Source organism: Neopsephotus bourkii, unplaced genomic scaffold (assembly GCF_033783945.1).
Source record: "Neopsephotus bourkii isolate Nb327-2 ecotype Australia unplaced genomic scaffold, CSIRO-AGI_Nbou_v1 NB_855, whole genome shotgun sequence".
In the NCBI taxonomy this organism is placed as follows: Eukaryota; Metazoa; Chordata; class Aves; order Psittaciformes; family Psittacidae; genus Neopsephotus; species Neopsephotus bourkii.
This window is the reverse complement of record NW_026901351.1, coordinates 1,379,217-1,395,000: the sequence shown is the minus strand read 5'-3', so window position 1 is coordinate 1,395,000 and position 15,784 is coordinate 1,379,217. Positions and strand designations below refer to the sequence as shown.

Genomic DNA, 15,784 nt, shown 5'->3' with positions numbered 1-15,784 from the left:
AGCTGTCATAATGGTAAGCTTGTTTCAGGTCCTCTCAAACCACAGGTTTTGTTACATTATAAGCCAATTTAGCAACAAAGCCCTTTCAATAAGTACAGTTCAGCTGTGTTTAAAAAGAGACATAAAATGATCAGCTCTTCATATATTTGTTCAGTGTATAACAGCACAGAAGGTCTTGGTGCAGCAAGATCATATGTTGGTGGAGCTGGATCATATGCTGTCCACATTTGCTGATTGTCATGGTGATTTACTGCTGGAACCAAAACTTTCCTGCTTCCACACATTAATAATTGTAGGCTATTTGCAACATTCATGGCCAAAAGCATTGGAAATATACTGTAAGGTACCAGTAAATTTAACAACTGCCATGGAATTTCCTGGACATTAAAACTCAGTCGTCAGGAGTTTTCAGTTGTTGGAATTGTCCTTTACACAGTTTTGGCATGTTTCCATATCATTCCCAGGGGTAGTTCAGCGATTAGCACATGCCAGTGGTCATTTGCAGTTTGCATGCAGCCATCTAGTTTGGAAAGTAAGAAAATATAACAGTACGGATCTGATTTGTTGTGTGCCAGTGAGCTTCATTGGCAGGGAAGGATCCTGAGAACAGGAGGCTTTTGTAGATCCTCATAGTCTGACTGTCAAAAATATCATACAATATATGCGGAAACATATTTTTCTTGATTTTTCTTTAAATGGGTTTGTAGTTGCAGTCATAAGTCTTTGTATAATCATGTAACAAAACCAAACTTACCTCTTGTACCAGGAAGGAGAGGAGAAGGAAGGAGTGGCAGTTGGTCATACTAGTGTCTTGGTTAAGAGGCTCTATCAGGTCATCCTGACTTGCCCTTGGGAAGGAATACCACTGATTACTTTATGGCTCTCAGTACTCAACTGAGAGTGGATTACATTGGATTAAAATAACGAGTGGCTCTTTACTTTTCAGGATAAAACCATGATGCTCATTAGGAATGATAATGTAAGACTACTTTAGCTGCATAATAAAATTTACTTTTAATGCTTAGGGGGGAAGAGGGTTGCTGAATGTTTAGACAGATGAGGTTAATTTAAGTAAGTTGTTTTCTCTAACTGTATAGCTCTTCAGAACATTTTGGTTTAGATTAAAAAAAGAGAGCTCTCGAGCTGAGCGACAGTTTCTGCATAAAATTGTTCTCTTTGCTCATTCTGTACACAAGAGAAAGCCTGAGAATAGTAAGCAATGTATAGATTTTTATACTTGCTCTATAATGATATTGTTCCTTTATTCCTGTGTTTATGGTGAAACAAGCTTTTCATTTTACATATCTTAGGATCTGAGCAGAATCATGATCCTGCCTTACAGATGGTGTTTATTAATTTCTCAAATTTTCTCAAAGTGGAAAATACTTGAACACTGTCTCTAAATGTGTTTTTCTTCTACTCAGGAAGAAAGTTGAAACAACTAAGACTATAGATTTCATTGGATTTGTCCAAGTTAATGAATTTAAAATAATGAAAATACCATTAATAACAAAGACCCTTCAGCACTAACCATTATGTGAGGATCATAGTCTGCTTGTCCAAACATTAATTGTGTTTCATATTTTCTTTATATGGCTCTACAGCTTCTGGAAATGCTCCCCAAGTTAAGTACTCAATAGAAAACTGGGTGTAATTTTAAACACTGGCATATCAGAAATAACCCTTCAAGGGTAGTGGGCACAGGGACCCATGTGTGGAGACAGGAGAAGAGAAAAAGAATGTGCTGGTTCTGTCCTGTGGTTTCAAAAATACAAACAACAAAAAGACAACAAAATACAAACAAAAAAAAAAAAAGAAAAAAGTTTCTTGTCAGCCTATTTGTCATTAAAACTGTGTACAGTTCAACTAGTACCTGTAAATGAGACTTTTATAAGAAAGTCAGTATAAGGCAGTGTACTGTTAACCCCATTACTGAGTTTCTTTTCTCTAGATATACTTATTTCTGTTTAAGTTTTAAAAAGTGGGGCAGAATTTCCCTCACTATTCCCGGCTCCTCACAGTAAAATGTTTTTGTGACCTTCCAGTCACTATAGAATCAGTATGTAAACTATCCACTGACTAATTGAACTTCTCTAGATTATTAGTTCCCTGAAATTAGTACAGTCACCTGAGTTACCATAGATATTCTTTCTTAACAGAAGAAAGGCATATGCAAAATAACACCTAAATCAGCAGTACTTCTGTATACCTCCCAAATTTGAGTTGCACAAATCACAATTCTAAATAACACTCCTCTTTCTTCGTCTTCAGGGAGGCAGAAGAGAAATCATAGATAACCAAACCAGATTTCTTCTGTTCTATTTGCACTGAAAACAACTAGAACAAGTCAGCACACATAATTAAGCTGAGGGAAGTAAAATGTTGGCTATGGACAGAAAGAGTAGCATAAAGGCTAGAAATGAGTCAGAGATGACCTTAAGATAGCAAGCAGTGTTTATAATTCTTATGAATTCCTCCCAAATGACAAGAATTTTGTTGGTCTCATGGTGATCCTGTGAATTTCCAGCCCACTCAGGAATTTCTGTCTGTTTAGAAAAAGTCCCCTCTTTCAAAAAAGCTCCCAACTTGTGAAATGAGTGAGGGGCCAGGAGGCAGAGCTGAGGATGGGACTGTGCAGGACAGGAGAAGAAATGGGGCAGAACACATGCATGGAACAAAAGAACATCACTCCTTTTGGAGCCAGGGCAGCAGGTGTGACTGCTGACAAGCAAGAGCTCTGGAAGAAGATAATAACCACAAAGCATACCAGATATGGAAGAATGTCTTCATTAATATGGCACATCACACACACCAGGGATAGGGAAAGCAACCACTCCCTTGATGCACAAACACATTTTTCTTAAAGATACTATTCAATGGCATCACAATTTATGAATACAAAGGCAGAAAGGCTGGATTTCAGTAATGAGGAGAAAAGTGATTGCTAGTGGTTCAAGAGAATTTATTATGGAAGATGTGATCTTTAGTTCAGACCTAATAATCTGCCTGGGTAGTAGCCTAGAGATAAAATGAGAAGAGGCTAGTTAGAGCTCTACAACACACATGAAGGTGATCTACAGAGGAATAAATCCTTTTAATTGACCACATGACATCAGTCACAGTCATCTTTTGCAAGATCAAACACGTTGTTAAACCTGAAAAAATACTACTTTAAAAAGAACAGTAATAATAAGAAAAGCCCAACAAAAAAATCTTACACTGTAAAGAAGGCTCCACGGTTGCTAAATCATGATTGGATGGGCTTTACTTGTTTTACACTGAATATGACACAGGATCTCTACTGTATCCAAATTATCAAATAGAAAAGAAAATACTGAGACTGGATTAGGCAAAGAGTCAGGTGAGGATGGATTTGCAAAAGCTGCAGATACTGTCATATCAAATATGTTAGGTGCCTGTGTGCAAAAGGCCCCAGTGACACATAAGGAAGCTCTCCATGCCCTCTGTGATTCTCTGTGTGCTGAACAACCGAAATCTTGTATTTGTTGTTAAATAGGTGGCTGATCCATAGAAGTGGATTTCCAATAGCAGGTAGCGGCAAATGTTCAGAAGATGTGCTTTCTGCCCAGCAGCATGCATCTTCCTTACTCACCAAATCAGAGAGCTGAAGAATAACCACAGTACCTCCCTGATGCCATGCAAGTTCCCAGGGCCTCAGAAGGGAACTCGGAGATGAAGTCCATCATGGGAGGCTAAAGCCTGATTTCTTCTTCATGTAGCCCCTACTAGAGGTGAAGCTGGCAGATGAAACAGTATAAGTATGGGTATTTCTGACAGTATCTACGTAGCACAGAAGGTCAAGAAAGAGACTTTGCTCAGTGAGGAAGTAAAAGGCAAACTGGAAGCCATTAAATTAAAAATTAGAAGAAGAGCCTTGAACAATAACGGTAAGCTTTCAACATAAAGATAATGTAGTTGAAGAGAAGAATAAAAGCAGAACAGCAATTTGTTCTGCATACGGAGTGATCACTGCATGCTTGTGTTGACAGAAGGTGAAACCAGCGAGCAGGGAGAGGCTAGGGGTGAAAAGAGTACTGAAAGCGATTGGAGAGTTTTGGCTGGCAGAAACTGTGCTTGGATTGATGGATGGGTTTGGAGTGCATTCATTTCCAGTTTCTGCCCTAAAATCAAAAGAAAATGGCTGGAGAAGGAAGACGTGGTGTACAGTATCAACCATGGTTGTATCTGCGTGCTTGTTTTGCATGTTTGTTTGTTTGTTTTCCAGGATACTAGAAAGTTCTTGTGAAGAGAGGAGTGAAGAACTGAGGAGTGACAGAAGCTAGTGAATAGCTGATGTCCTCTGCAGAGGTGTTTGACCAGGAATGTGGCAGGAATATGACTGCAAAGCACCGACCTCATAAGGTTCTTTAACTGTATTTTTTCAAAAATCCTGTTTGCTGAAGACATATTTTCGAAACATCGTTGGGTTAACTCCTGCCGTACTAACAAGCACCTTAACATCATTAAGGTTTAGTCAAATTGATTTTATCTGCATATCTTGGTTTCAGCGTACTTTGCATCTGAGAGAGCTTCCCAGGAGACTGAGCAAATTAAGCCGGTGAACAAGAAAGCGTTGCGCTACCGAGCCCCAGCGGAGGAGGAGCGTCCGCAGAGCCCATCGGAGCCCAGGCACGAGCACCGGCACCGACTGCGAGGCGGGCGCCGCTCTCCGCCCGCTGGTAGGCTATGGCCAGGCTTTGCGCAGCCCTTATTTTCCCCGCACGTTAACACCTGGGCCACCGCTCATCACCTCCACCAGCAGAGTGGGGCGGAGACGCTCGCATGTCCGGGGCTTCGGTCACCATCGCGCGAGCTCCCGGGCGCTGGTGCAGCGCTGACGGCCCGGCTGGGCGGTGCGGACGGACGGAGAGGGGCCAGCACCACGGACACTGCCTCAGCCTCCCGGCAGCCGGGCACGGGCGGATCCGGCGGCACCGAACCGTGGGGACGCCGACGGGGTCCTGAGCCCGCAGCTGCGGTCGCTCTCTGCCCCCCCCCGGGTATGTTTGGTGGGAGACAGAGGAGCTCTTAATGGCTCTCTGCCCGCGTACAACCTGTGTTTACAAAGGGCGACTCCCAGGCTCCCGAGTTTAGTGTTGGAACTAAGTTGATCGCGATTATTCCGGGGTGAGAGCTCTACTGCTGCGAAAGAGAACAGTGGAGGAAAATGGGCGGGAGAAGCGGCGGCAGGTCAGAAAAGGGTCCCCGTGGATGTTTTGTCAACAGGCAGTACCTCTTACTTTCTTTGCTGCTCCTTCCCCTTAAAGTGTTTAGCTTAGAACGCCGGTATAACAACTTGGGGAATTATGCCCTAACAAGATAGGAACTGCGTCCTCCTCCACGGATGCCCGAGTGCTTGGCGAGCGGCAGCGGTGTGCCCAGTGACTTCCTTCTTTCCCGTAGGTGTCCCGCTGACCCTGTTCCCGGTGGAGCCTGGTGTGTCCGTGTCCCCTAACCCCGGTACTCCTGCCCAGGGCTCCCTCACCCCTCTTTGGGCGGCCGCGTGCTATCTCCGGTTTCTCTGCCGGAGGATCCTGCGGTCTTGACGCTTCCAGCGCAAGGGAGGTGAGGAGCCGTGAGAGACACAGTCCCCATCGTGCCACACAGGTAGCGTCCGCCTCCAGCCCCGCCCCCGCAGTGCTTCCGTCGTGGTCTCCCCACGCCCGGCGCCCCCCGCCGGCACCGCCCCTCCTCGCGTGACCTTCCCAACATGGCGGCACAGACGCTCCCTCCGCCCGCAGCAGCGAGGGGCCTCCCCGGCGAGGGGGCGGTGGCCGATCAACCGGGCGGGGCGGGGCGGGAGAGCGGCCGAGTGGCTGGGCTGGGCGGGGCGGGCCGGGCCGTGCCGCGCAGCGCACACTGGCAGGCGCTTGGCCAGCAGACGGCGGCCGTGGTGGGGTGGAGGGGCCGTCGCGCACTGTCCCGCCGCCGCAGAGGGAGCCGGCCGGGAGACGGCGTCGCCTTGGCGGGGCAGACGCGAGGCAAACGCGAGGCAAAAGGCGCTGGAAAGCCCTGGCCTTCCCCTACACCTGCGCCCTCCGGGGGCGGTGAGTGGGTGTAGCCGCCGCCGATCACCTGGATCCCCACCCCGTGGCGCCTCCGCCTCTGTCCCCGCCCGGCTGGGGAAGCCGCTGCCGCCGTCGCCGCCGCCGCCGAGAGTGAGACCGGTCGCGGGCAGCAGGGTTGGGGCGCGCGGGTGAAGCAAAGCGAGAGCTTGCGGCGCCGGTGGGGCCCTGACAGCCGGGGCGAGGCGGGCAAGAGGGCGGCGGCCCCGGCCGGTGAAGCCTGCGGCGGGAGCAGTGGAGCCGCGGCAGGATGAACCCCAATGTCACCTACGCCAGTCGCAAGCGGCGGAAACCTGTGCAGAAAATGTAAGTGGCCCCGCGGGGCGGGAGGGGAGGCAGGCGGACAGGGAAGACCGGCTTTCTCGTGGCTCAGTACCGCGCCGTGGAGGCCCGGGGTGGCCGGCCGGTGCACGGTGAGGTGCAGGGGGTGGCGCCCAGGGGTGCCAGAGGGGTTTACTGCATTTAGCTTTGTTTCCTTAAAGAGAAAAGGGGTGTCGGAGTGCAGAGGGTCGGGGCTGTGGAAGGAGGGAGCTGTGCCGACAGCGCGGCGCAGCCGGCTGACCTACATTGGGAGGCATCTGAGGTGACTGCTCCGAGCGATGCTTGCGCTCGCCCCATCGGAGCGGGTCCCGCCTGTGGGTCCTGCCGGTGGGTGGGCGGGCGAGTGCCGCGCTGTCACTGCCGCACTCCCCGCGTTCCGGTACTCCCGGGCCGCTCCGCTCCCTCTCCGCAGTGCTGCGCGGCTGCCGGAGCGTGTCTCTGCCACCGGCGCGGCGTCTGAGCTAGGAAAGGCTCGGCCGATTCCCACCGTGCAGAGCTGTGTTTAGCCTGTTTCGGAAGGCTGAACCAGCTTTAATCCCCGGTACTACAATACATGTTATTTGTTCAGCTCCAAACAAACTCAAGTGCTGAGACCAGTAGAAAGAGGGGGAAAAAAACCAGACAATCCAAAACGAAAAAAGTCTGTCCTTATGGTGGCTGTTTGTTGTATTAATTTATCATTTTGAAACTCTTAAGAACAGCTTAGCGCATGAGTAATTTCATATTATGCACCTGCTTTAGGTTACGTTCCAGACTTTGAAGGTTCCACTGAAACGCTGGCCTCAGGAGAGTGTTTTTTCAGGCTGGGGGATGCTTATAATTTGTACTTTCAACTGAAAGTCCATAATCTATAGCTCCTAAATTACTACTGCGTTGCAAGAAAACTAAGCAAAGCTCAAAAAATCCCCGTGGTATTTCTGCAGGGTACTTTGGTACATGTAAAATGACTGCCAAGACCTCAAAAGCGTTGAAGGAGAGAATGACAAATATTTAACGAAGTTCTATTGTGAATTACATGTTTTTAGATTTATAGCAGACAACTGTCCGGCGGGGGAGTGGGGGGAGCGGGGGAGGGGAATTATCTCGAGTGCTTGCTTCTTTGGGTTTGGAGTTGTTAGAATGAATGCATATACATAACTGGGGCTTCACCCTGCAAATTAACACAGAAAGTCTAAAAGCTTGAAAATTCCCTTGCTAGAAGATGCATTCCCTATGAAAACAACAGAGTTTGCTTTTTTGATAGTTATTTTCCAAGTAAAAATGTAGAAGTACTGGGTTAAATTCATTCTGTAGGTATGGAAGAATGATATGAAGTGAATGTGTTTTTTCATGAAGAAATAAAAATATATTTGTGGTATTTCTGGATTAGCAATAACTAATGCAAATAATTCTGGAGCTGTGATTGTGAAAGGGCAAGGTGTTCTGCCTTACTGGTAAAATCGCTTAATGTCTGGCTTACTATTAAATTCTGGTTAGTCTTGGTTAGAGGATGTGAAGCCTTATGGTAGTATCTACATATGTAGTCCTTTTCTGTGTGTCTCCTCTTTATGTAACTTGGCCCAGCTTCTCTGGTTAGTTGAACTTGAAGCCTTTTTTTATTACTAATATATCTGTTTATCTGTAAGGGACTTTACCCTTTAGGACTAAGGGAGAAAGAAGTGTGTGTTTCTTCTTAAAAGTATTAAAATAGTTTAGTGCCTCATAGATTGAAGTGGAGGCTGGTAACTAACCCACCTTTCTTGGGTTGCTAGGAATTGGTTTTATGCAAGACAAAGTAATTTTGCACATAACGTGTATGTATTTCTTCTCTCCTAAAAATGGCTATGCCCTTTGTTTGCTTTTGCTGTTAGACCAACCTTACAGGACATTGCAAGCAGGTTAGAGGGTTCCCATTTCTCACATACGTGATTACCATACTTTTAGGCCAAAAAGTGAGAGAGGCAATAAGCTTTTGTAACTGACTGGGGAGGGAGGGAAGATGTACTTGCTGCTGGTTACTAAAGTTTTGACACTACTGTGGCTTAAATATGTTTGAGGTTGCTGTTTCTTCCCCTGGTAGGATTCATAGCTTCCTCACACTCCTGCCCCCCTCCCCTCCCTTTTCCTTTTTCATTTATAGAAAAGGTGATACATTGTTGGGACTGGTTTCTTTTATAGAAGAGATTGTTTCTGCAGATAGTTCTTCTAATGTTTTATTTCCTGCCTATGTAACTCTGAATGGAGCATGGTAATTGGTAACCTGTGGCAGCAGGCAGCTAACTTATAGAAATGGAAGAAGCTATTAATATAATGTCATAGTTGCCATGGAAAAAAAATGAAGTGGATTAAATACTTCTTGCATCAGGTACAAATAACTCCTTAAAGCCATGCTAGTAACTCAAAACCAGTTTAAGAAACCCCCCCCCCCCTGCAGCTCCCTGTTCTGATTATGTGCGTTGTGAAGAGCCAGACTTAAAGGTGAATCTCGGGCTGTAGCCTGGCTGTGCCGAGGGTTGAAATGTGTTGCTTCAGTTGGGTAGGGAATTACAGTATCACAGCTGAAAAAGAAAAGCACGGGGCACTTAACAGGCAACTCTTTTCTGCAGTTCATCATCTTATCGGGGAAAAGAAAAAAAAAACAAAAGAAAAAAAGAAAAGCCCACTAAACCATGTGCACTCCAGTTGCATGTACTGTGCTACAGAAATCTCTTTCTTAAAACCTGGGAGACTTTCAGTTTCCTTCCAATGCAATGTTTGAACCCTGCGAGTCCCTCTGGTGGCAGCACGTCTGTGAGGCCTCTCGCCCCCCACTGGAGCTTGGGCAGCAATCGATGGCCCCAACTTTTTGCTTTTTCCTTTTTTTCTTTAGTCTTGAATTCCTTTTCTCTGGGAATTATTAACTGACATGCTGAATTAATATAATAGTATTGTAGTAGGAAGAATAAAATGCAGGTTTTATGGTACTGGGGATTTCTGCAGATAGACTCTAATATTAGGTAAAGGATATTAAATAGGTATAGCTCCACCCTGTAGTTTTTATAGTTTTCTGCCTGCTAGCTCTAATTTGCCTTGTTTTTCTCACTGTTTTATCAGTTCCAATAGGAATTGTTTTGCACAACTAGCTAAACATAAAAGACAAGGAGTGGGTTGGGGAGGTGTAGATGTTTCGTACTATGCAGGCATGAAATGCATGATGGCATGTTTCTTTAGCATTACAATATGGTTTTGATCCATGTTATCTTAAATGTATTAATGATATGAAATGCTCCAGAGAAAAATGTTTGTCTGGTTGAACCTTGAGTAGCTGTAGTAATTTCAGAAATGTAATTTTTAATGTAAAAAAAAAAAAAGTAAGTAAACTATTTATTCTTTCAGACAAACAAACAAGAAGTGCCAGAGCAAACTTCTAAAATGGAAGTTCATGAGAAAAGGAAAAATAATCATTAAAAGATTCCTTTGTGTAAAGCAGGATCTGCTACAAACAGCAGCTTGCACCTCTTTTTTGAAAAGCAGGCAATAAAACTCTTATTGCATGTAGAATAGACTTAGATATAAGTGATAGCCTTGCCAGTCTTTTGGTACCAACATACTATATGTGGACTGCTACTTAAAATTCGCTGGTTTTAAGGCTTGTGAGGTGGCTTTGGTTGGTTGATTTTTGGTCAATACTTCTTGCAGAAGTATACTTTTTAGAAAGAGAACCTGAAGCAAATGGAGGTACACAGATGTAGATATCGTGGTCAGTAGATACGAACATACTTTTTTTTTTTTTTTTCCTGTTTCAAAACAGCTTTGGGTTGGCATCTTGAACAGTAATAAAATATGTTAAAAGCAAGTGTGAAACTTTAATTCTTGATTGGTGTTCTGGCTGTCTCTATCACTCTGGCGGAGTCCTTCATACAGCAAAACAACCTGAGCAAACTATGGCATTGTTTACTAGTAGAAGACAGTTGCCCAGCATCAGATGAGTTGCTGATTGATCACTGCTGATTGAGGTGGGGTTTGCTTTAGCAAAAACAACTTTATCCTTCCAGTGGCCTAAGTCTTCTCTGGCTTTACTGCCTGCTAAAGAAGTCACTGGAAAGGGTCTTGTGCCCCTTCAGGATGGGTTGACTACAACTTCTGGTTGAAGAGGTCAGTAGTCTGTGTTGTATTTATTGCTTCCAAAGGAACTGTTAGCTGAATTTTCAGTAATTGTAAACTTCCTGTGAGAAAGAACAGTAAACGCCTAGAAGTATTTTACAGTTGCTTAAGTAAACAGAATTTTGGAGGATGTCACCTATTGAAAGACTTGCTTAATGGCAGCTCATGCATTTTATATACCTGGCCTACATTGAATTAAATCATATAAATAAGAATAACATATGTTATTACATGTACTACTGAGATAACAAATATACATAGCTGCAAAGATTAAATCCATTATCTAGATGACATGTATACTCTTATATCCTTTTTTCCTGAGCAATAAAATGGTTCTGATGAACTTCAAATTATTTTTTAAATAGAATTACTGCTTTTAACATTTAGGTGTGTCCTTAGTGCTTATCTTGCACATTATTGTGTTTCCTGACTTAATTCCACACTTCAGTATTGCAAATCAGTTACCATGGCTTTTAGTAATTGGTTTTTGATTTTTTTTCCTTTTCACAGTTTTTGTTGTCATATTATGAAAAAAATACGTTTGCGTTTCCATTTTCTCAAAGAACTGCTTCAGTGTCCCTTTAAAAATACAAAATAGCATCTAAATATTGAAACTTATTTTGGCCTTTTCATCATAATGAATACTCGGGTATGTCTGCACTTTCTTTGCAATAATTTGGTGCTGTTAATGTCTGTAGAGGTGCACACAGTAAACATATGTAATGGAAAGTTCTGATTAAGTATTCTATAGCAGACCTGTAAAAATACTGGTCAGCTAATGTTATGATGTCAAATCCTCTAGAATTGTAAAATAAGAATTAAGAGTGCTTGCTTGTCTTGCACTGTTGAATGATAAGGATTGTAGCTCAGTTCAGAGGCACTGAGTGTGTAGAGACCTCTGGCCTTTGATTAGAGAACTCAAATTTCCTGTGAAAGGTAAAAGATCATGAACTGAAAGATCAGCTTAAAATCCACCCCCTCCTCTAGTCCTTCCCCCTACCCCTTTTTTAAAAAAAAATCTTTTAAATAAAACACGTACCACATACATGGATTTAATCTTGACATAGCATATAATTTTCCTTGAAGGTAATTTTCTGCAATGTAGCTAGGGCTGTCTTTAACATCAAGAGTTTACATAAGTGGATGGAAAATGGTTTAGCTTGCTACTCGCACCTCCCGGCGCTTCCGCTCTCATTCCCTTCATCACTGAAGGATGCCTTTTTATATAATGGAGTTTAGTTGGGTGACAAGGGGGAAAACTAGGGAAAATTAAGGAAAATCATTGTTTGATTTGGAGGGAGAGAGCATGGTAAGATTTATGCTGCAAATAATGGTGACTTAATATTCAGAAGTGTTGTATACTACACTTACAGAATCCTTATGCTTTGAACTTATTAGGAGTAAGAGAAATCATTAGAAAGTAAAGCAAAACATCAGTCTAACAGCTTGATGAGATAACTATGCAGTTGTATGTAGTTTGAGCTAACTTGTCAAAGTGCTTATAGAAGTTTTAAGGAAGTGGAGGACAGTTGAGAAAATAAAAGTTGGTATTTAGTGCTTGTTTATTTGGAAAAGATAGTATGCTTTGAACAGTTTGCATTGGGACCTCCACTTTTCAGAAGCAGACCTGTTTGATTTGATATATATAACTGATTTGATATACAACTGATTGTTATACAATCAGTATATATCAACCGTTCAAACAGTACAACTGTTACCTGCTTCAACTTGGAATTTATTATCCTGTCTCTATTTGTGGCAGTTTAATACATAAAGATTATAAACTAACTCTCAATGTTACTGGTAACATTTAGTGATTTTTAAACTATATTTTATAAGGGTTATATTTAAATTGTGTTAATCATATGGCTTGTACAAGTAAATATTCTGTCAGAATAAGAAAATGTGAAGAAAGCTTCACTGAATTATTTTAGGTTTAATATTCACATGGGGATATGGTAAGCTGCAGGTCTTCACATCAGGGCTTGTGACCAAACCACACATCCATTTGTTTGTCATCCATTGCAATTGGTGATGAACCTATGCTTTTTTTCCAAGAGAGAGAATTTGCGTATTTCTTCATTAATCTGCTTCCCCACTTTCCCAGTGTTTTTAGGATAAAGCTCTTCTAGACCTTACCCTGCAGCAAGCTTAATTTTATCCATCTAGGGAGTCAGTAGCTGCTGATTATATATTCCTGTGTACGAACAATGTTTTGTGTTACAGCATCTTCCGAGTTTTCAGGCTTCACATAAGGAGTGTGCCTGCTTTAATGTGCAAAACAGTGCTACGGGAAAGGCAGTCAGACTTAAGTACAGGTTTTTGACAAACGACACTTGAATACACAATGCCTGTACAAAGAAGGGCTTGAATTTAAAGAAACATATTAATATTTTGAATTTAATATCTTGAATTTAGCAAGAAATGCAATTAAAACATAAAGGCAGCTAAAAATAGGTATGTTCACTCTATCACTATTTATCTGACTGGAAATACAGATGAAATTATTTTTCAATTTGCTTTCAGCAGTGGCAAAAATAACTATCAGAGCTCTTGCAATTTCTCATTGTAAAATTGATGTAAGGGTGAAGTTTAGAAGCAGACTAAATGAAATACTGAAGAAATTAACTGCTGAATGTCTTCATGTTCAGTATTTTTGCGAGTGAAGCATCTTGCAGAGCAAACATTCCTTATGTGAGAGCTGCATGAATTGGTAGCTGCTGCACAACTAACTCAATCAGATCTACAATATTGGAAAAGTGAGAATTATCACTCTTTAATTAAAAAACTGTTCAACAAATATCATAAAATCCATATGGCTCATGCAGATAAATGATTTGGTTTCAGTATTGGTTTGTGATGACTAATTGTAATTCAAGTGAACAGGGATTTAAACGTATTCTTAGAAGTCTGTGTATGTGGGAAGGTGTAAGTATCCAAGTATCTGGAATTGGAGCTCAGGGTGGATATGATTGGAAAATTGCAAGTTTGCAAAAGCTTCATTGTGTAATTCATCAGTAATAGTTTTTTTAATTGTTTGTTGTAAGGTACAAAGATGTCTTCATGCTCAAATGGAATGCTTTCAGCTGAGAAGTGACTTAAAGGATGAGCTCAATAGTGTTTACTACAAAGATTTTTCCCTGCTGACAGAGCTGTATCTCTTGTTTACTTGTGCAGTTTTGTATGCCTTGTTGTCTAGCAAGTTACTAAAATGTCTGTTGTATGCAATTGACACTAGCCTGTTCCAAACACTGGCAAAAATTAAAGACCCCTGTAAAAAAAACTGTAACATGTAAACGTGTGCTGTCAAATGCATTTCTACACAAATATTATGAGACGTTATTGAATCATTTGTAATATGACCATTTTGAAGAATTCAAATGACATTTGAGTGAAAGTGTAGGAAGCTTTTTATGAAAACATGTTGAATCTCAGTGGTTTCAAATGTTCATTACATGTTCAAATAGACATTGTAGCTGTCACCACTCCATTTAAGCGTGTGTGTTGAATGGGGGATTAAACCATTCTAGATTAATTCCACTCCCTTTCTGCTCCAGAGGGAAACAGAAGTCACCTGGAAAAAACATTTTGCTTGTTAAGGTTTTAAAGACAATTTGTAACATTAGGTGTGGCAGATATTTACCTTAATTTTGGGAAGTGACTTAAGTTTGTATTGTGTTTGGGTTTTTTGCCACAGAGTGAAGCCGTCCCCAGTTGAAGGAGTCAAGTCCAATCCATCCAAGAGACACAGGGACCGCTTGAATGCAGAGCTGGACCGCTTGGCTAGTCTTCTGCCTTTCCCTCAAGACGTTATTGCCAAATTGGATAAGCTGTCTGTGCTTAGGCTCAGCGTCAGTTACCTGAGAGCCAAAAGTTTTTTCGACGGTAAGGGTTGGGATTTTATTTGGACTGCTTGTAAAATACTGTTTATACTGTATGCTGATTTCAGCTGTTTAAATACTTAAAACTGTTAAACTTATCTGTATTTTAATGGAACATCCAGTTGTGTGGGTATTTGCAATGTAACTGTATAAAGTAAACTTTCCAGTTTCTCGAAAACCAAATATAACTACTTATATTTCACTTAAATCACCAGGCTCTCAAAGCTTTGCATTTGGAAGTAATACTGTCCTTAATTAGTCTTCCAGTCCTTTTCTTTAGACCATCAAATATACTTAAGAAATGTCTTTTTTTCTCTTTTTTCCCTTTCTGAGAATTGCCTTCATAAAACTGTTACTGTTCAAAACATGTCATATGAGTTTCTGTGAGTTGTTTTGCGTAATGATGCATAAAAAATGACTTTGTTTTGATACAGTATAATTGCTAGAGTCTCTTCCTATAGTTTCTTGCAAAGGTGTTTTCTAAAGAAAAGAGGGAAAAGTCTTTCCTGTATTCACGTCCTGATTAATGCAGAGCATGAGGCATTAACATGACAGCTAAGGTTCTCCAGGTGTGTGGGCAGGTTTTCACTGACCCCAGCCCTGTCAAGGGTAATACAGCAGCACTTGAGCTTCTAGCCTGATTACTACTCTGTATTCTGTTGCACCACCTTAGAGTTGACTGAACAATCTTACCCCGCCTTCCCTTCCTTAACTGATCTATAGGACGAGAGATGTGATGGCTGGCCTAATGCCAGTTTCTTCAAAGGCAGAAATAGTCTGGTCCTTTTCATTGCTGGAATAAAGTAGGCAGCTTGTACTTAATAATTGTTCTTTTCTGTCAGTGAGTGAAGCTTTATGTTATTACACTGAAGATGGAATTATATTGATCAGTCTTAGCTAAAGAATCTTACTTGCATGGAGTTGATATAAAATTGCAGTTTTTAAATTTTTATTTATTTAACAAAGCTTTTTGGACATTAAAATAACCTCTGCCCTTACCAGTTTAAGATTTAGTGTTTCTGCCTCTTGATGGTGACTTCATACGATGGATGAAAGGATTGAAAAAACTTCCCTGCCTCAGATAGTTCCACTTTTTCCTGCAGAAAAACAGGGCACTTATTTTCATTTATTGTGTCTCAAGGCTAGAGTTGGTGAAATATTTCTAGCAGTGTTTTTTTCAAATGAAATTATTTGCTCCCATGAAATGAAAAAATTCTCCTGGCACATCAGTTTCATGAAATTGTGTTCTGAAACAAATACAAGATTGCAAGTGTTTTGCCTTAGGTGGGATGGAGTGATAAAAGCAAATCTCAATTTCTCATACAACGGAAGTGCTTGATTTTTGTTTCTCCCCCCACCCTGACAGTTTGCACT

At 42.0% G+C, this 15,784-nt stretch overlaps 1 protein-coding gene and 1 long non-coding RNA gene across 2 annotated transcripts in view; one reads left to right on the top strand and one right to left on the bottom strand.

Moving 5' to 3' along the window:
- Window positions 1-2,945: 2,945 nt before the first annotated feature.
- On the bottom strand, window positions 2,946-5,643 carry LOC133213894 (uncharacterized). Its single transcript, XR_009725927.1, has 2 exons — window positions 5,507-5,643; window positions 2,946-5,163 (listed from the first exon to the last, which is right to left on the bottom strand). It is a non-coding gene; the product is annotated as an uncharacterized LOC133213894 (long non-coding RNA).
- Window positions 5,644-5,938: 295 nt separating this feature from the next.
- Window positions 5,939-15,784, top strand: part of AHR (aryl hydrocarbon receptor) — a 60,326-nt gene continuing 50,480 nt past the window's right edge. Inside the window, exons 1-2 of the mRNA XM_061356446.1 lie at window positions 5,939-6,392; window positions 14,227-14,414. Coding sequence (XP_061212430.1) covers window positions 6,337-6,392; window positions 14,227-14,414 — 244 coding nt within the window. The 5' untranslated portion in view covers window positions 5,939-6,336. The remainder of the gene's footprint in view (window positions 6,393-14,226; window positions 14,415-15,784) is intronic.